General features: G+C 52.0%; 1 protein-coding gene across 9 annotated transcripts in view; it reads right to left on the reverse strand.

The window, feature by feature from the left end:
- Dis3l2 (DIS3 like 3'-5' exoribonuclease 2) overlaps positions 1–20305 on the reverse strand; it is a 332047-nt gene that overhangs the window by 4492 nt on the left and 307250 nt on the right. For 7 of the 9 annotated variants that reach the window (XR_011709223.1, XM_071619539.1, XM_071619541.1 and 4 more), the window contains 2 exons: positions 1796–1979; positions 1073–1159 (listed from right to left, as the gene is read on the reverse strand). Coding sequence is in view for 6 of the 9 variants with exons in the window: in XM_071619539.1 (XP_071475640.1) it covers positions 1073–1159; positions 1796–1979 (271 nt within the window). In the remaining 3 variants the exon portion in view is untranslated. Of the gene's footprint in view, positions 1–1072; positions 1160–1795; positions 1980–20305 lie in introns of those variants that run through there. The other 2 variants (XM_071619543.1, XR_011709225.1) reach the window with 1 other exon arrangement.

The following is a 20305-nucleotide window of genomic DNA, read 5'->3' on the forward strand; positions in this document are numbered from 1 at the left end:
GCCTCCCCCACCCCCTTCATGCTTGCTGGTGCTATTCCCTCTGCCTTGTCCCCTGTCCCTGCCCTGGTTCATGGGGCTGGGAGAGTGGAATACCGCAGACCCTTCTTCACTCCCTGACATTATATCCCTGGGTGGAGGTGGCTTCTGAGGTCACTGGCAGGCAAAGCCAGGAGAATCTAGTCTTTTCCAGTGACTCTGGGAGGGGAATCTGTCATGGAGTTCCAGTTGGCTTGATCTTGGAGTGGACAGTTTCTAGAGGCTGGCCCAGGGGCTGCTGTGTCTTCTTGGCCAAGCTGAAAGTGTTGGGGGGGTACCATGCACAGTTCCTTTTTGCTGCCGGGGAGCCTGGTGGGGGACAGACACTTGGGACTGGGGGCAAGGGAAGGGCAGCCAGGTCCAAGTGACTCTACTCCAAGCAGAGCTATGAGGTTCAGGAAATCAGCTGCAAGTAGCTGAGGCCATCTGACTCTGGGGAACAGACTGAATCTGCTGGTGGCTGGGTCCAGAAAACTGGCCTGTAACTGCTTAGGGCAGGGCTGGGGCCCAGAGCTGTCCCCATAGCATTTGCAGCTCCTGTTGATCTGACAGACTACTGGGATGGCCTCTGTTCCCAGGATGCTTGGGCCCTGCAGGGGCTGAAGCACAGTCTGGAGGGTAGTAACAGGCTGCCAGGAGCCAGCCCACCTGTCTACCTCAAAGGCAGCCACCTGCCTGCAGACACCAGCCCAGGCCCACGGCTGACTGTGCTTCTCCTGATGAGCTCTCTACTGGTTGGGTGCTGAGACCTTTTTTCCCTCTGGAGTCCCCAGCCAGTCTCCGTCTGGAGCAGCTCCTGAGCACTGGAGCACACCGTCCTGCACACACAGCACAGGCTAGTCACCTGTCCCACATGTTGCCTAGCCATCCTCCCCTCCCCCAAGGAGTGTTCCTCAGTGCCACCCTGGTCCTTGCCTGCTCCAGCAGGTGTCCAGAGCAGAGCAGGAATGCTGGTGGCTATGTATGCACATGGAGATCACCGGTCAGGGCTGTGGGTGTTCCTGAGAATGGGGACAGAGGCCAGGTCCCTCCTTACCTGCATGGGCCGGGAGTACATGTTGGTAAGCACCTCCTTCCGGGCCAGCGAGTACTTGTCATCTCCAAATATTTTGGTCAGACTTTTCTAGAAGCGAAGCCCAGAAACCTGTGTGAGTGTGGTTAGGCTCGGGGAGAGGTTCTAGGCCCATCACTGTCGACCATCTGATACCAACTCTGGGAGGAAGCTGGCCATGGGCCCAGACCTGCTATGCTGGGTGCGGGAGGTGTGGCCCATCACCTTTGGCCCACACGGGGCCTGAGATTAGCCCTTCCATGTTTAGGTGGCTGGCCTGACAGACTGATGCCCAGCTCTCTGACCTAAAGTACCTCTCTGCCTCCCCTAGGCTTGGGGCCTGGGTGAGAAGTCTCCCTCCTATGGGAGCAGAGCCAGAGCTTGGGTTCCTCAGCCCCCTGATGCTTAGCTCCAGGTAGGGAGCACCTGAAATCGCCTCCTATAAGGAACACTCCTTGACTTCCAATAATCCCAGGCTTCCATACTGTAAGCCTTTTGGTCCAAGACCGGGTCCTGGTGAGGGACCCATGTCATCAGGGTCTCTGTGACTCAGGTCTTTTCACCAAGTCCTCCCTCCCCACTGTGGGAAGACCTGGCTGAAGGGGAAGGGGCCATGGTGGAAGTAGAGACCACCTTACCTGCCTTCTAGACCTCCCTCCTCTTTCCTCCCGGTAGGGCCTCCCGCCACCCAGTCTGCTGAGCACTCACATTGAGGGCCCCCGCAGAGCTGGCATCCATGGACAGCCCCATCTGGTCACAGAATTCAACCAGGTCATTGAGCATCTTCATCTGCGGGGGAGGGTGCCGGCGCAGCAGGGCCTGCTCGGGGAAGGCGCGGTAGACCTTGTGGGCCACTGCCATGTTGGCCAGGAGCATGAACTCCTCCACGAGCCTGTGAGAAGGGAGGACTGGAGGGCCCTGGAGACTGGCGGCGTTCCGCCTGGCTCTCCAGCACCCTCAGGTCCGGTGTGAGAGGACCTTCCCACTACCCGGTCAATGGGATCCTCCAAGTCCTTTGTCTTTCCTCCCCTGGCTCACACCCATCTCCCTGAGTGTGGAAGCTTCCAGGAAGGTGGCTCAGATGATTCTGGTGCCAGGGCATCTGCATGGGGAAAGCCTGCTTCCTTGGAGAGGTGAGGGTCTGCTGGGGCCTTGCCCAGCTTAGGGGAGACTCTCTCTTCCCTGCCTTCCCCAGGCTTTTGTCAAAGCCCAGGTTTCTCCCACCATGGCAGGAGGGGTCAGTGAGGAAGTTCTGCAGGCCTGGCAGCGGCCGGAGGACTGGGATGAGCCCCCTTCCTGGAGGAGAGGGTAGTGTTGTGGGGTCAGCCTCATCATCTGGCCTTGTTCTTGGAAAGAAAAGCAGGGGCTCTCATGACAGAGAAGGGGCAGGGAGTGCTCCAGCAGATGGGGCCTGGGGCAGCCCAGGCCCAGGGTGGAGGCTCTGCCCACTGGCACACCTGGCCCCTCTATCAAGAGGTCCTTGGAGTAGAGTGGGGAGAACCACTGCTTAGCTGTGACTGTAAGGTCAGGCCTCACTGGCCCTTCCGCTGTAGGAGACCAGTGCACGGAATAAGCAGCTTCTGTGCTACCCCTGAGTTACAGCCACAGCTTTTCAAGTGGCCGCTTACTCCCAGCCTCCGATATGTCCTTGTGCCCTTTAGTGCCTGCCGAAACCCGCGCATTCAAGCACCTTCTCTGACCACCAAGTTTCCTGAAATGTGGTTTGAATCCTGGTTCTCCCACACTTTTGCTGTGTGACCCTGAACCAGCCACAGACCCTCCCAATCCTCTTCCTCAAACGCATATCAGGGCTGGTGCCAGCAACAGACCATAGGCTTGCGTGAAGGCAGATGGCGGAACAGGGGTGTCCACAGCTGTCCCTCAGACACAGCTGCGCTCTCCTCCCCCCACGCCTGCCACCCCAGTGGCCAACATGCCCTGTGGTCCTCTTCCCTGCCTGGCCCCTTCCCAAACCTTCCCAGAAGGCCAGGCCCAATTCCTCTCCATCCCTCCTGGGCCAGTTACTGATCCAGTACCATTAGACTCTTCTTGCTTGGTTTCTATACCTAGACTTTGACTTTGTCCACCCAGTTCCTGCTGGGAAGCATCTCCCGTAATCTGCAGTCTGCTCTCAGTCAGGCCAGCACTGCCCACAGGCTTCATGTGCTCACATTCGTTCATTCATGCGCTTGTCCACTCAACGGACATTGCTATGGTGAGCCAGGCACAGTTCCAGACTTTCCTCCCATGCAGTCTCAGAATCCTATGGGCACCCAGTCTGTTCCTTGGATGAAGAGGAGACACCTGCAACCTCAGGGCTGACCCTGGGCTGCATTTCATGAGCAAGGCCGGTAGGTGGCAGCATGGCCCTATAGCAGGGCTGTGGTAAGACTGCTGGCGGGCAGGCAGGGACAAGGAGCAGGGCTGTGCTGGGTGGCCCATGCCTCACACCACAGGTCAAAGATCCCCTCTGGGCAGAGTCAGCCTCTTGCTTCCAGTTCCTGCTTCATCTCTCTCAGTCTCAAGTAAGGACAAGGATAAGAATAGGAGGGAAGGGACAGGGTACAGAGTGGGCTCCTGCCAGGGGCCCCAGACAGTGACAACAGACTCCAGGGGATCTGCTTCTCCAGTGAATCCACTACTTTTCCTCCCTGGACCCCAGCACAGTTCCACAAGTCACCTGCGGCCTGTATAGAAACAAGTATACGTGGCCTGGGTGTGGCAGCACATGATTGTAATCCCAGCTATTTAGGAGGCCAAGGAAAGAGGATCCCAAGTTTGAGGCCGGCCTCTGCAACTCAATGAGACCCTGACTCAAAATAAAAGACTAGGAGTAGAGCACCCCTGGGTTCAATCCTCGGTACCACAGAGGGAGGGAGGGAGGGGGAAAGGGAGAGGGAGAGGGGGAGAGAGGATAGAAAAGAAACAAGAACATACTGACTAACCCTGACAATAATCTGGTAAAAACTCTGGATGCAGAGGTTGACCTTGGACAGGTCCCTTGGTGTCTCTGGCCTCCATTTCCTTTGGAGTCCCACCTTTCCTCCCTGTCGTCCTCCCTGTGGCTGGGAATCAAGACAGCAGCCTGTGGACTCTCTTCAAGACAGACTGATGATGTCAAGCATTAGCCTCAAACACCACTGTCACCAGCAGGGAGCTGGCACAGCAGTAAGTCCAAATTCCCTGGGTGTCGATAAGGCTCATTAGTGTTCTAGGGAAGCTGCAAGGACCATTTCCCCAAAGCCTGTCCTTAAGATCCTCCTCATGCCTGAAGGTGGGGAGAGGAGGAGTGGAGAGAACAGGTGAGCCTGTGCATACGGGCAGGCAGGGGACGGGAAGGTGGTCGGTCTTAGCAGAGCCAGGGATTTAAGAATCCTGGTTCTCCCACACTTATGCTGTGTGACCCTGAACTGGGCAAAGCCCCCAGCAGCCAGAGGTCTTCTGAGTTCAAGATTCCCTGTGAAAAATGGGGTCAGGCACCTCAGGATGCAGAAGTGGTCTGGGAAGCACAAGAGGGGTAGGCATCCCTGCTCTCATCTGGGGGCAGCAAAGACACCCTTCCCTGGGGTCAACAGTCCATCCCCAGTCAATTCAAACAGTGGCCAGCAGGGGGCATCCACCATCTTCCTTCCTAGGACCTGGGACGTGGCAGGAGAAGCTTAGAACCCAGTAACTCTCAGGCAGGAAAGAGCCTCAGAGTTTAGAAACTACAGCCCTGTGGTGCAAGGTCCAGAGGTTGAGCCCTGAGGGGCTCCCAATCACTGTTTCTTCCTGAGCCAAAGCTGGTTCTGAGAGCGAGGTGGGCAAACGGGCTCTGAAGAAGCACAGGGTGGCTGAGGGGCCTCCGACAGCAGAATCCTCTCATCCGATCTGATCAGGCTCCTGGGGTGCAGTGCTGCAGGCACAAACCAGCAGCCGAGACTCAAACCAGGCCCCAAGAACATGCTGCAGGGACGCGGCCCTGCACACTGTCCTGCCTAGACCTTACCCCCTGCTCTGGGCACCTGTCCTCAGTTATAAGCCACCTCCTCCCCCAGTGACAGCATGGCACAGGCATGAGATCATCAGCCTGCTGGGGAGGGGGAGCTGGAACTCAGCAACTGCCTGACAACTGCTCTAAATAGGGGCTCAGGAATGGCTGTCAGCCAGGATCACCTTCCAGAACAGCAAGCCAAGCCCTCAGAGATGGGGCCTCGGTCCCAGGCCTGGCATCTGCTGAACATCTGGAGCCCGCCACCACTGGGGCCCCACGACTCTGGAGGTCTGCGGCAGTGCTGTGCTGTGACAGGCGGCTGCCGGCCAGGAAGGCCACGGATGCCAGTTTGCAAACTCCTCAGCCCTCACTCTGGGCATCCCCTACCTGTGCCCTGGGCCTGCAGGGCCTGGAATGGAAGGAAAGGGGTAAGCGGGAGGGAGCAGGTGTAAGGCTTCTCATCCCAGGAAGCAGCTAAGCAAGGCCCTCATCCCTGATGGCAGACAGTGCATAAGGGACGCACCCCTCCACACAGCGAAGGCGGCTCCCGTCTAGAACGGCGTCTCCCAAGTGTACAGTGACAAAAGTATAAGCGCAAATGAATACGAAATGCTGGGGGTTTGCTTTGTTTGTTTGTTTATCTTTACTAAGGCCACTCCTTTGCCTCTAAGAAGTGAATGTGCTCGTATGATAACGTTAGAAGAGGGAGACGTCATGTCTCAAAGGAGGACATTTGGGCAGTGTCTAACAGGGGTCAGAGAGCAGCTAGTTGAGATGTGAACTAAAACATCTGCCCCTGCTGAGGAAGACAGCCATCTCAACCAGGCAGGGGTAAAAAGGACAAGTGCATGGCCCTAAATAAATATCACTTTATCACTACACATATTATGATGTGACAGTCTGGGTGCCACAACTCTGGGATTTGGGTTAGATTTCTAGAAGACTCTCCTGCTCTCCCACTACCATGCTGCCACCACCCTTGTTCTAGGTGGCCACCTTCTCCCAACTAGCCTCCCCGCTCCTAGTCATGCCCTGCTCGTGTTCCCTCTTCACACCAAGCCTGGTCACATTCCTGTCCTAGCTAAGCCCCCAGCAGCTCCCACTGTCCCTGCTGTAGTTCCTCCTCTTGGGAAAAGCATGTTGTAGGCCCCGATGGCTTCTACGTTCTTGACTGCCCCTTCTCCTCGTCCCCTACCTGTCTCCAGCTGTCCCGAATTCTTATGCCCTTTCTGTTTTTGTCCTTTTGCCCTGTCGTTTCCAAAGCCTGGAACCCTAGGCCACACTCCCCCATCGCTTTTTCTTGGGTATCACTCACTGGGAGGGCAGTGCTCCCTGGATATTCCCTTTGTCCTCATCATGGCACCTGGCTTTTGTGACTGCGATAACCTCTTGGTCATGGGCCACATGCTGTATGCTCCAAGGATGGAGCACTCCAGGCTGCAGCTCAGGAGTCAGGAGCGCTGGGTCCCTGTCACCACTGCCTTCCTACCTGGGCATGCAGCTCTCCCTACAAAACACTCGCCCCAGCTATGCTGATACCAGTGCCCTGCCTGAGTCAACTTCCAAAGCTGGCCAGGAGGAGGCCACACTGTCTCCTGCTCTTGCTTCCCCACTTCCTGAACAAGATGGTGGCATGTTATTTAAACAGCCAGAGTTGGTAGGCCTGACCCTGCAGTTATTTCTTTGCTTTCTTAACTTCTGAGTGGCAGCCTCACTCTGCCCTGGGTACCACCTGGCCGCCCCCCACATTGTATGCTCCTGTTGCCCTGGGAACTTAATGTACCAACAGAAAAACGATCGGTTTCAAATGCACTACTCCCTAAGCAGTAGTTTTCATGCCTCCAGGGCCCACTGCCTCAGTGGCACTGTGACCCCAGAATTCATCCACTAGAAAGTGCGACAATGAGCAAAACACTGATTCCAAGAGGTGACAGAGGAAGGAAATGTTTTACATGAAGGATGAAACAACAAAGGAATGGGGGTGGGGTGGGGGAGCACTAGGCCAGTTTAGGAAGTAAGGAATGGAGGCCAAATTGTGCCTGGGTGGAGACCTGACCCTGGCCTCTGGTCCTCCTTTGGGGGCCAAGGAGGCTGCTGAACAAAGGGGGCCATTTCAAAGAACGATGCAGGGGTGGTCAGGGGCAGGACAGAGAAAGGCAAGGCAGCTGGGATGGAGGCTGAGGGCCTGATGCTGAAGCAGAAGCAGGCAGCAGGAAGTGGGCCAGGGCCAAGAGCTGGCGCTACACAAGGGGCACCCTGGGCCCAGGCAGCTGGAGGAGAGCACAGAGGCAGTGGCCCTGACCAGAGGGTCGCAAGGTGAGCTGTAGCAGGCTGTTTTCAGGCAAACGTGGAGAGGCTGAGGAAGGGCAGGGAAGGTCACTGGAGCTGCCAAGAAGGAAGCCTCCAAGATGGTGAAGCTGGGGAGCGGTTCAGGAAACAAAGGCAGGTGGCAGAAGCAGGAGCAAGGCTCTCAAGAGCAAGCCGAAGGTGCCCTCAGGGCAGAGGGCTGCGGGTGAGAGCCTTCAGGAGCCCCCCAGCACCTGGGTGAGGCCACCAGGAGGAGAGAGGAGCCGATCCCGGTGTCTCCCTTCAGTGTGAGGAGGCCCTCCAGGGTTTGGGTGTGCTAAGCAAGGCCGTGTACAGCACCCACACCTCTCTCCTCCTACCACAGTCCCTACAGGAGGGTTGTCCCATGTCAGCTGTTTCCATATAGCACCCTGAAGGGCTTTTTACTGATACCCATGCTTCAGTGGCCAGGAGAGGAAGGGCCTTGCCCAGGGCCACAGTCAGTCAGGAGCAGAATGGGTAACCTGGTGTGTGTTTGGAACTATACCCATTAGGCCAACTATCATGGCCTCGGGTCAGGGCCACCTCCTTGGGCAGATGTGGGGTACAGGTAGGCATGGTTCAGACTCAGGACAGCTCTGTCTCTCAGCTGGCTCTTTTCCTCTCCTGGAGCTCAGTGGCTTGAGACAAGCAGAGGGAGGCTGGCACTCACTCCTGGGTCTGTCCCCAGGTGTAGGCACAGAAGCAGTTCCCACCTTCCCGACTCAGCCTGCTCCAGTCTTGCCCTCAGACCTCAGATACTCTGCACTTGGCCTCTCAAGAATGTCCATTTTACCGGCTGAAGCAGATGAGGAGCACCCTTGCCCCTTCCATTCGTGGAATAGACAGCGTAGATTTGGAAGTGACCTGGAGCTAACCCAGGCCAGGACTGAGTGGCATGGCTATTGCCCAAATCAGAAAATATATCCATTTTCAAAGACCAAAACCAAGAGTGAGACAGGAGTTGCCTCTCCTGCCCTCAGCCACCAGGGCACTTGTCACTCTGTGGGAGTCTCATGCTAATGGAATTAGGCCACTCACAGAGATTGTTCAATTAGCTTTTGGTGAAAACTGCTAACTTGGAGACTTGATAGGAATCGCTCCCAGCCAGTTTCAATTCATTTCTTCTGAAGACCACATTTTCCCCACTTGGGTGCATCCTCGCTGTGGGCTTGGGAGCCCTCAGGCTCCTCCACGGCTGTGAAAGCAGCTGCTGGGCCTCTCACAGGCTGTGCACCCGAGCATAGCCCCTTCTCCAGGGCTGGGAGCCTGCAGGGGCAGAGGCAGTGGCCACCTCACAGCAGACCTACCACTCTCCTAGTGGCCCCAAATTGAGTTTATGTGGCGGAAAACTACAAGGGAGTGGGGTGTGATGGGAAGGCAGTGGTCTGATCAGCATGGAATTGAGGGCTGCTGGGGATGGGAAACTTTAAAAGATCTTTGCTGCTGTTCCCTCCCAGGCCAGGCCAGGCCAGGGTGGAGCTGGTGGCCTGGGGTCTGGAAAGTGGAGGCCTGGAGAGGGAGCTGCAGGCAGTGTGGCTGGGGGCTGGAGGGAGGGCACCTCAGGAGGGAAGGCCACAGGCAGACTGCCATGGGAGCCCATTACAGCTGGGCCATGCACCCTGCTGCAAGCCTCTGGGCAGAGTGACCCACGTCACAGCTCGGGCCTCTCACTGACCTCTCTCCTCTTGGGCTTGCTGCAACCTGCTGAACGTTTTGGACATTCCCATGAAACCACAGGGAAATGAATGGGGCCTAGTTCCCAGGCATGGAAAAGCCCAGAGGAGCAGGCCTCTGGAGCCAGACACAACAGGCCCCGTGGGTGAGGCCAGAGCCAGGTTTCCTCTTTGGTGAGGCGTAGCCCACTCCAGGGCCTTTCTATAGGTCCAGCAGGCGGGGCCTGCTGCAACAAGGCACGTTTCAACCACTTGTTTTTCTAGCTCAAAAGGAAGTCTCCGGAGGTTAGGCATCCAAGTAAGGGTCTAGGGTCTTGCCAAAGGGAGGCCCAGTGGCTGTGGTAGGGAGGGGGAGAGGGCTTGCCCCAGCAGTTGACAGTGCAGAAAGTTCTTTGTCAGCATAAAGCTAGCCACTAAGCAGTGCTCTTCCCAAGGCTCGGCTCTGTTCATGGAGGCACGGGGCAGGCCTGCATACGGGCAGCAGCCCTGGCCCCTAAGCAGAACCAGGTGGCAGTGTGTGCTGTGCGGCCTTACAGAAGGGGGCAATTAGGGTTTGTTGGCTCCTTTATGGTGTTGACACATATGCCTTTCTCCAGTCCAGCTGCTGCCCAACTGGAACTGGAACCGCTGTCCAGAGGAGGTGTGGCTAAGGCACACAGAAGCCAGCCACCTTGGGGGAGCTAGGGAGCCACTGCAGTGCCCCCAACAGCTTTACAGCCCCGCTGAGACTCCCAGCCAGGGAGTCTTTCATGTCCCAACAGTGGGAGCTGGCTCTGTAGCCCTGGACCAAGCACAGAGCTTGGACCAGTATACTGGCTTCAGAAGGGGGTGACTTGGAGTTTTTTTTTTCAGTGCTAGGGATGGAACCCAGGGCCTCGTGTATGCTGGGCAAATGCTCCATTATTGAGCCATACCCCCAGCTCTGACTCTGATTTTAAAACTAGCCTTTGGGCACTAAGACATTCAAGGGAGAGGGGTGTTCTGCGATGCTATGCTTTTAAAGTGAGACTTGCTTTGCTCACCTCTGAAAAGGCCTTTTGCCTCAAGGATGCCAGGGAATGGGCCCTTCAGCAGGGCTTTTGTCACAAAGTCACTAATGGTCGCAAGGAAACCAGAATGCAGCTGGGCTCTTGGTGTGTGTTCTCACCTACTCCTCACAAACCCCTTCATAGGAGAGGACTGCCGTTCTAATGTGCAGAAGGAAACTGAGAGGCCATAGAAGGTGACCACGTAGCTCTTCTACCAGAGATGGTGGGGCCCAGATCTGGAGCACCTCCTAGCGGTGGCCTCCCTGGGCTTTGGGGAGCCCAAGTGGCTGTGCTGGGTGGGAGGAAGCATGGAGACCCTGATCTAGAATGGCATACAAAATCCCAGTTCCCACCCTGGGGCCGAGGAGCTGCTACCTACCTAAGGCACGCCAAGCCTCACTCTGCCCATTCCAGAAAACCCTTTTCTCCTAGGACCCTTGCCTCCACTTGCATGGGCTGGAGGTGGAGCACAGCGGCAGGTCTGTGAGATGCCTGTGCTCCCACAGGGTGGCTCTGGTCAATCCAAGGGGAAGGGATCTTCTGAAGAGCATGAAGCCACTGTCTGGGGCACACACGGTCAGGCTAGAGAGGCTAAGGGGAGGGGAGCTGTCTGAATGGGCCTCCCACGGTAGCAAGGCCAGAGAGGTGCTCAGGCCGGGGGAGGCCCTGCTGAGGGTGCAGCGAGCCACCCACAGGACCTACAGGCTGTTACCACCAGGACAGCCTGCTTCCGCTTCCAGTGATGCTTACTGCATCTGCACAGCCTGTCTGTCTGCTGTCCCAGGCCACGGGGGTGCCAAGAATAGGTGGGAGGAGCAGGTAGGAGGCACTCTGGCAGGTGGACATAGGGCTATTTGAGCTGTCAGGGTACCTAGGGATCTGCCCAGGGCACTGTTCACAGGGTTCCAGGCTCTGAGAGGCAGAGGGCTGAGTGGATTATTTTCACCTCAACCTCCCATATAGAAGGCTGTGTGTGAGTGAGCTACACTCTGCCATGTGGGTAGGGCACAGATGGCTTCCTTGACACAGTATAGCTCCTGAAACCTGGGAAACCATCAGCCCTTCCTCCTCTCCATAGGCCTGGGGCAGAGCTGAGGCTTGTTCTGGAACCAGAGGTCAGAAGTACCTCTAGGTGTCTCTGGGCAAGCCTGATGCCATGTGCAGTGCCAAACTCAGCCAAATCATCTCACAACAAGTCAGAATTCTCATCGTTCATGTGAGCAGAGGGAGACAGAGCTGGAGAGACTCCCTGAGCCCATGGACCACAAACCCTGTCTACTGCTAAGGATATCTAAGGACATTAGATGATCCTGTGTCGCTTGCTATAAGCCCCCTGAAGATGAGAAGGAGGCAGCAAGGATTTTTACTAGCCCTTACCAAGGGTTCTGCTGAAGGTGGGGACTCATTTCAGGGCCTTCCTGAGGCCACACTGGTACCCTATGGATGGGCACTTATGGTGGTCTGTCACATCACTACCATCTTCCTCCTGACTAGTAAGGAACTTCCTCTCCTCAATAAGGGCTGTAGAGCTGAAGGTCACCAACTGTGATCTGGTTCTTCATCTGCCTAGAAATGTTTGGATAGACAGAACCTGTCCCCAAAACTGTTCCCTGCCTGTGTCTGAGGCTGGCCACTCGGGGCAGGCCTGGTTGGGTTGGGTCACTGTCACTCTGGAAGCCTTATCTTCAGACACTTGCTTTGCCTCTGATGCTCTCTTGCTGCATAATGGGGTAAACAGGGCAGAAATAGGACTCAGCCCTTTGCCACGAGCTCCCTGTATGAAGCTGCTTCTTCCCTCCATCTTCAGGGCCCCGGCCCTGTGGAGCCTGACAGCGGCCCCAGAACAAGCACAGGTGCTGCGCATTTGCTTCTACTCAAACCTGGGGTCCCCCTGCTTCAGCCTCCAAGTAGCTGGGGTTACAGGCATGTACCACTGTGTCCAGCATTCACCGTCTCACTTGTGAGGCCACTTTTCCTCTGCAGACCAGGCCTTGGGGCAAGGAGGATGGGGGACCCTACCTCTGGACTCAAGAGTCTAGGAACACAAGTGGGTACTGGTGAAATGTTTAGGAATCAGATTTGCTTGGTGCTGCACAGAAAATGGTGAGTGTGAAACAAGGCCTATTTTGGGGGGTGGAAGCAGAACCCCAGGAATAGAGAACAGGCTGGCACAGTTAGGGTTCCTGGAGCTTCTCTTCAGCTCAGCCCTGCGGAAAGATGGGCACATGAACTTGGCAGACAAAAACCTAGATGCCTTCTGCTGGCCTAAGGGGACCCACTGATTTTGCCCTGATCAAATTCTTACTTGCCTGTAGATGGTTATTGCCTAAATCTAACATGGAGGTGCAGTGACTGGGACTCATTTTTCAGGACCTGATGAATGAATACTCTTGCCCAAGGGCAGCTGCCTCACTATAAACCCGAAACCCAGAAGACTGAGAAAAGCCTCTCCTCTGGTGGTTTCCACTGCGCTCACACTTGTCTTATCACCCACTGGGATGCGGTCTGTTGAGTCTGGCAGAGCTCTTCATTAGTTATGTGACTTTAAAAATATTGACACATGGTTTTATGAACTAGATTCAGAGTGGTTTAAATGGATATGTTCTCATCCAGAGTGTTCTGGGCTTCCCCGACATCATCTATCTGCCCCAGACACACACAAGCAGCGCCAACGGCCCAGCGGCATCCGCCCTGTCCTCTCCTGCGCTTGCAGGACGGCACCCTGCCACCTTCTTGGAGCACTTGCCTGCCCTTGGTTGGGAAGGGGCTTGCAGGGCTCCACACTGGTGCTCCAGCCCAGAGAAGTGCTGCACTACCTTTCCTTCGTGGGTTGGGCATGTCACTGGGAGCCTGCTCCCTGCATTCCCTGTCACCTGCCTCATGAATGTTGGTTTATATGACTGTCTTCCTCAGTGTCTGTCTGGGTCTTCTCAAACCCATGCTCTGCACAGTGCTTGACAGTCTCAGGTGTCCAACAGTTTGCCGGAGCTGTGCAGCGGGCACATCTGTGACCCCAGACACTCAGGAGATGAGACAGAGGATGGCAAGTTTGAGGGCAGCCTCTGCAATTTAGCAAGAGTCTGTCTCAAAATAAAAAAAATGAAAAGGATTGGGTTCTATCTCCAGTATCAGGAGGAAAAAAAAAAAGCAAGTTTGTTGAACAAACAAAGGACTGAGGTTTACATCAGGGCTAGAAAACACCTAGTGACTGGTCCTCCAATCCACAAGGACATGAGTAGGAGTTCCTGGGCCTTTCCTTGCACTCTGGGGAATTTCCCAGGGGTTGCTTTCTAGGTTTGGAAGCGGGAAAGGACTCGTATGGCTTGTAACACAATTCTGAATATAAGGGCTTTCTGAAGATTCTTCTGACTAGGGGCCAGTTTTACTGGTGCTCAGACCAGCACTGGCCTCAGAGTCCCCGTGGAAACCTAGCCCAGCTTCAACTGGAAGGAGGTACCAGGAGGGCAGGGTTCTTCACTTGGATGGTGGCTTGACTTTATCAGAGTTGGGCAGGCAGCAGATTTTAACAAGCTTTCTGGTCTGGTTAGAATCCCCAGGGTGAGGAAGGGAGTGGCCAGACACATGCTACCTGAGTTATCTCAGCGAGGTACTTAGCCTCTCCCATCCTCCTCCCAGCAAAGATTATAGGAGGTCAACTGTATAAAGCTCTTAGCTGAGGGTCCAGCGTGTTGTTAAGTATCATGCAAATATTAATTATTAATACGAGAGGTTGGCTATCCCATGTTTGAAATTCTTGGGATTAGAAGTGCTTCAGGTTTTGGAATATCTGCATAGGCTTTACTGGTTAAGAATACATGATTCAAAAATCTGATAAGCTCCTCCAAAATCCAAAATCTGAAGCTCAAAAAACTTCTAAATTTTGGATTTCCAGATTAGGGCTGCTCAACTTGTATTATGAAAATTCTCTATATTCAATTATGGTGACAAGAGCCTGCTATTATTGAAAATAGAAGAATGTTAGGAACAGGAAATATGAGGGGAAAAGCCCATTCTGTCCCCTCCCAGGAGGTGTCCCTGGGATCTGCTGAGCACCTCCAATGCTCCTGATATTATGCTGGGTGCTGGAAGAGCTACCCTTGATCTTGGGCACAGACCCTCCTAAGTAACTCCACACCCCCAAGGCCTGGTGCTCACAGCTGGGCTGGAGGGGTGCTCCAGGCACCTTCTGGACAGTGATGAAGGGACAACTGGCCCTGACTGTTAAGGGCAGAGGCAAAGACAGACAGACAGGGGCTCTGTAAAGTCCAGTGAAAGCCAGTGACATTTAGTGTAGAAACAAATGGCACTGCACAGTGCAGCAGACCCCATAGAAAACACTTTATGTGACAAAATAAACTTTTTTTTTTTTTTTGGTACTAGGGATTAAACTCAGGGGCAGTTAACCACCAAGCAGCATTTCCCAGCCCTTTTTCTTTTTTTTATTTTGAGATCTTGCTAAGTTGCTGAGGGCCTCACTTAGTTGCTGGAGGCTGGCTTTCAACAAGCAATCCTCCTGCCTTAGCCTCCCAAGCCACTGGGATTTTAGCATGCTACATCCTAAAATAAACATGTTAAACAATCCTAAGTTATTAAAAAAAAAAAAAGGAGATGGCTCAAACATCAGCATGTTTGTATAAGGACTACAGCTGTCCCACAGGGAGCTAGATACCCACGACAAGGCAGGGAACAAGTGAGGGCACCCATGAGGGGGACCGTGGAAGGGTGGGCACCATGCCTCTGCTCAGAGCTTTGTTCCAGAATCAGCTCTAGGCAGGCATCGGGTCTAGGGTGGTGAGAGCAGAGTCGCCAACCTGAAAAGAGTCCTGACCCTGCTGACCTGTGCTCATCACAATCCACCCTCACCTCTCCTCTGGCCATCTCTTGTTTCCCTCAGTTTTTACCTTGGACTCTGGCCCTGTGGTGCCTGGCGTAGGGTCACATGGGGGCCACCTGGGGTGGGGGGCTTCGAGTCAGTGGAGTGATATGGGTTCTGTATCTCAGGCCTTGCCAGCCTGTGATTTAAGAATCACTGCCTAAGTGGGCCACTTCTTCCCATTTCACTCAGCTGGGGCTCTGAGTCACTTTGTGAGATCCCTTCCCAGGCCACCACTGGAGAAGCACCCTCAGAACAGACAGTCAATGCCTTGGGTTGCTCTTCAGTACAGGAGGCTGCTGTTAAGTGATTTATAGCCATCAATAGCCTTTGTCTGTCATCAAGCACAGCAGTTCCTTCAGGCCCCAAAGGCTTTTTGTCCAACCATCAAGAAAAGCCACAATGCCCCAGAAAGCCAGGGAGTGGCAGTGCGGATAGATCAGAAACACTTCCCTACAGAGAGCACAGCCAAGAGCAGAGTGAGCCAAGCACGTTCTGGTCACCTGCAGGCAGCTACAGGAAGTGACAGTCACAGGCACCTTTCTTCAGACTCAGACCCAACCTGTAATCCTGTGGCTTGCTTCTCGTCGGGGGCTAACCTCCTTCAGAGTGTCTAAGGCCTTTGTGGTCTGGGCCTGGGCTCTAGGTACCAAGGGAGGGTGCTTAGCCAGAGGCATTCTCTACCTGCAGCATCCGAATGGGCCTAGTTTGGAGCAGCACACAGATGGAGGGGGCTGTGGCACATGCCCCACTGTGCACCTAACAGGGGACTGACCCAAACATCACAGTCTCTTCTAGAACTCCTGGAAGTCTTGGAAAGGAGCAAGCCTCCTTGATTAAAAACTGTTTTGTTGAGCCTTAGGCTCAAGGAGGAAGCTCAGGGGACTGCAGAACAGTCTCCCTCAGGGATGTAGACTGTGGATAGACAAATACCCAGAGAAGCCCAGAAAGAGACATGGGTCATGCCAAGAAACTATGAGAAAGGCACAGATACGGCAGGTACGGAGAGATAAGAGCGTTGGTTCTCACCCTGTCACTGAAAGAGCACGTCACCGTGGGCTGTGACGCATCTGGAAAGGAAACCATGAAAGGGCTCCAAGCCCCTATGGACAGCTGCAGCCCCAGAGGCTCCCCAGAAAGGGATCAACTGCTGTCCATCCCAGATAGATGAGAAAAGGGAATGGCAGAATCATGCGAAGGCAATTTAGCTTGAGAAAGGAAAAAAAGTATTTCACTTCAGGCAGCCCTGTGTTAAATCAACCAGAACACATCTACTCTCTTAGAAGGTCTTTGAGAGTTTTAAAGTACTTAGTTTTGAGGGTTTTTTGGTGTCCTAGAATTTTCTGTCTTGCAGAGAAATCTCTTGGGTCATCCTCGGGTAGTTATTTGGGTTGCAAAAGGAAGTGTATAAGAATTAGGGAACATTCTCAGGCTCAGGAGCTCTTCCTAGCCCCACGGCTTCGAGGCCTGCAGGGCCTGTGAGGTTTGGCTCTCTAGACTCTCTGGGCTCTTCATTCCTTTGTCTGAGTCTCAATGCAGAAAGTAGCTGCACTCAATTCATAACCCTCAAACAGGGACAGCTGGGACTATCCAGGGTTTACCCAAACATGGGTCTCCCAACAGCCAGGGCAGCCTGACCAGGAGGAAAGCCCTTGATGGCCACTCCCACCTTCTGGCCCCAGACAACAGGAGACAAATGGTGGAAGAGGCTAGGAAGACCTGGACCTGGTAGGTAGCTCATCCAGGAGACCTGCAGGCACAGCTCTTTAGGGTTGCAGGCAAATGTGGAGGGCTCCTCTTAGCTTGAGGATGCTTGCTGCCTGAGTTTGCTTCCATGGCAATGGACATCGGAGAGGTGAGATGTGGCAGATGACAGGGCGTATAAGGAGATTAGGTGGAGGGGGTTACTGGAAAAAGGAACAGATGCTAAATAAACCTATGAGACAATTTAGCAATTCCTATCTTGAACATCCATGATACAAGTGGCATTTTTGCAACCTTCAAGGTTATATATTCAGGGTTTTATCAAGGAATATGGGAACCTGGTCATTGATTCTGAAGTCATACTGCCTTAGTCACCATCTTAGAGCAAGGTCCCAACCAACAGAATCGATGACTCCAAGAACCCACGCCAGTGGCTGGTGGCCAGGAATCAGCACACGCTGATCAACTGTAGCACCCACCAGTCTACCCTGGACACAGGAACCCCAGATTTGACCTCTTCTCTAGTGATGTACTTCCTGAATCTAAGTCTCTGGCAAATGACTCTCTCTCACTTTCTTTTTTTGATGGATTCTGGGGATGGAAGCCGGTGCCACTTTACCCCTGAGCACACCCCTAGCCCTTCATATTTAGAAAATTTTTTTTGCGACAAGGTCTCGCTAAGTAGCTAAGGCTGGCCTCCTGTGTTGCTGAGATTATAGGCCTGTACCATGATGCCAGGCTATGAATTGCTTTAGAAAAATCTAAATCTCATCCAGAGCCACAGCTACAAGGAATCTGTGAAGTGTACCTTTCTAATTTCTTGCCTAGGTACGTTAAGCAGGAGCTGGAACACACTGTTTAGTAAATCAGTGCCGGGGCAAACAGAGAGGTTAGGTCAGCAGTCAAGACCACAGATTTAGCTTAGGCCTGGCAATGTAAACATTTGCTCCTCTTAAAATTTTTTACCAAAAAGTATTTTTATTTGTAGAAATAAAAATACTGGGTAAAGACTTTTTTCACAAGAGGTATAAAAATCAGAACAGTATTATACTGGCACAAGAACAGTTTGTAGATCAGTGAAAGGGAACCGAGTACAGAGCCAGACCCAAGCTTATATGTACTTTTACTGAACTTTTGATAAAGCTGACATTGTGAAGCGGTGGGAAAGTTTTTTCAGTGAATGAAAAGACAAGACCTCCCTCACAAGGTTATGAGTAGCTTATAATATTTTTTTCCTTATTCTTAGAATAAAGTCTTGTTTTAATCCCAGATTATATGTCCAAGCTATAAATTAGAAACAAGAATAACAAGATTGCAGAATTGGCATCTAGCTCACCCCCCCCCCTTCATTTTATAGAAGAAACGTAGGTTCAGATATGAAGAGACTTATCTGAGATCATGCAGCACACAAAATTCTGGAGCCCAGGGTTCAATGATGAGCAATGACATTTAGAGTGCAAACTTTCCTTGTAAGATCAGAAATAAGTCTAAACATTTCCTTCCAAGTGAGTTTTCCCTTAGGCAAGAAGTAAATGAATAGCTGAAAATCTTTGAATTCTAGAAAGGCAGAATGAACAGAGAAGATTGGTGGGAATTTTAATTGTCCAGAAGCATGCCACCCAAAATCAACTCCTGAAAACCCTACCATACATACACACTCTCCTGCTCACACATCCTCCACACACTTTATCATCATTTTCATAATAAAAATCAATTCCCTTAATGACACAAAACACAGCCCTAGTTTTCATATTCACTCTTCCCCATGTAACAACTCTACCCTTGGTCAGCAATTCCTTTTCTTTTTCTTTTTTAATATTTATTTTTTAGTTTTCGGCGGACACAACATCTTTGTTTGTATGTGGTGCTGAAGATCGAACCTGGGCCACACGCATGCCAGGCGAGCGTGCTACCGCTTGAGCCACATCCCCAGCCCAGCAATTCCTTTTCTTTGAAATAAAATTTCAGATTCTATTTGCTTAGTTGATGGCCCATAAATCATCACGGCCACATTTCAAACTTAAAAATACTCTCAAGCCAGGCACGGTGGAGCATGCCTGTAATCCCAGCGACTTGGGAGGCTGAGGCAGGAGGAGTGCAAGTACAAGGCCAGCCTCAGCAATTTAGCAAGGCCCTAAGTGACTTAGTGAGACCTCGTCTCAAAAAACCAAACCAACAAACAAAACAAAAACAACAAACAAAAAACAGGACTGGGGTTGTAGCTCAGTGGTAGGGTGCTCGCCTTGCATGTGGAAGTGGGTACTGGGTTCGATCCTCAGCACCACATAAGAATAAAAAAAAAAAGGTATTATGTCCATCTACAACTAAAAGAAAAAAAAAAAGAATATTAAAAAAAATAACAAAATAATAAAAAACAAAAAACTGGGGCTGTAGCTCAGTGGTAAAGCACTGCTGGGTTCAATCTCCAGGGCCAAAAAAGAAAACAGCTGCACAGGCCATACTCTATACAACCGACAGTGCAGCGGGAGTGTTTACATCAGCATCACCACAAACACATAAGGAATGTGCTGGGCTTTAAGATGGCTATGATGTCACCAGGCAATAAGAATTTTTCAGCTTCATTATAATCTTAAGGGATCATGGTCTGTCACCGAATAAAACATTAAACACATACCAAAAAGCAGTGTGTGACTACAGTATTACGAATCACATGCATAGGAGTAAAACTAATGAAAAATGAGCAAGACCCAGAGAAGGAAAATCACATATTATTGAGGAAAACTAGAGAAGACCTAAAAGAAGAGGACAGATTGTGTGTGTGCAGTAGAAGACCTAACACCATAGGAGTGTCAAATTTTGTCACGTTGATCTACAGATTCAAACAATCTCAATATAAACCCTAGTAAGTTGTGTGTGTGTATAGTAACTGACAATCCCAACTCTAAAATTCACAGGGGAGTGGAAAGGGCCGGTAATAGGCTACTTCTTTACAGAAGAACAAGAAGGTGGAAATCTAGCTCTACTGGGTAAAGACTTTTTTCACAAGAGGTATAAAAATCAGAATAGTATTATACTGGCACAAGAACAGACATGTAGATTAGTGAAAGGGAACAGAGTACAGAACCATACCCAAGCTTATATGCACTTTTACTGCACTTTTGATAAAGCTGACATTGTGAAGTGGTGGGAAAGTTTTTTCAGTGAATAATGCTGGCTTAGTTCAATATCGGTATGTAAAAAAGGAAACTTATACTATATTCAAAAATCAATTCTAAACCGGGTGCAATGGTATATACCCACAATTCCAGCAACTTGGGAGGCTGAGGCAGGAGGATTGTAAGTTTAAGGGCAGCCTCAGCAACTTAGTGAGACCCTATCGCAAAAAAACAAAAACAAAAACAAACAAACAAACATAAAAAAGGACTTGAGATGTGGCTCAGTGGAAAAAATGGAAAAACACCTTTGGGTTCAATCCCTAGCGTACACGCGCGCACACACACACACACACACACAAAAAAAAAATCTGAATAGATTTTTCTATATGAAAATGCCTTTGAATTTTGATATAGACAAATATTTATTAAATGGATACAAAAAGCACTCAAGCATAAATATAAATATTGATACACAAAATTCCATTAAAATTACGCACTGGTGCTCATCATAGAAGGGAAAAGG

Source organism: Marmota flaviventris, chromosome 11 (assembly GCF_047511675.1).
Source record: "Marmota flaviventris isolate mMarFla1 chromosome 11, mMarFla1.hap1, whole genome shotgun sequence".
Lineage (NCBI taxonomy): Eukaryota > Metazoa > Chordata > Mammalia > Rodentia > Sciuridae > Marmota > Marmota flaviventris.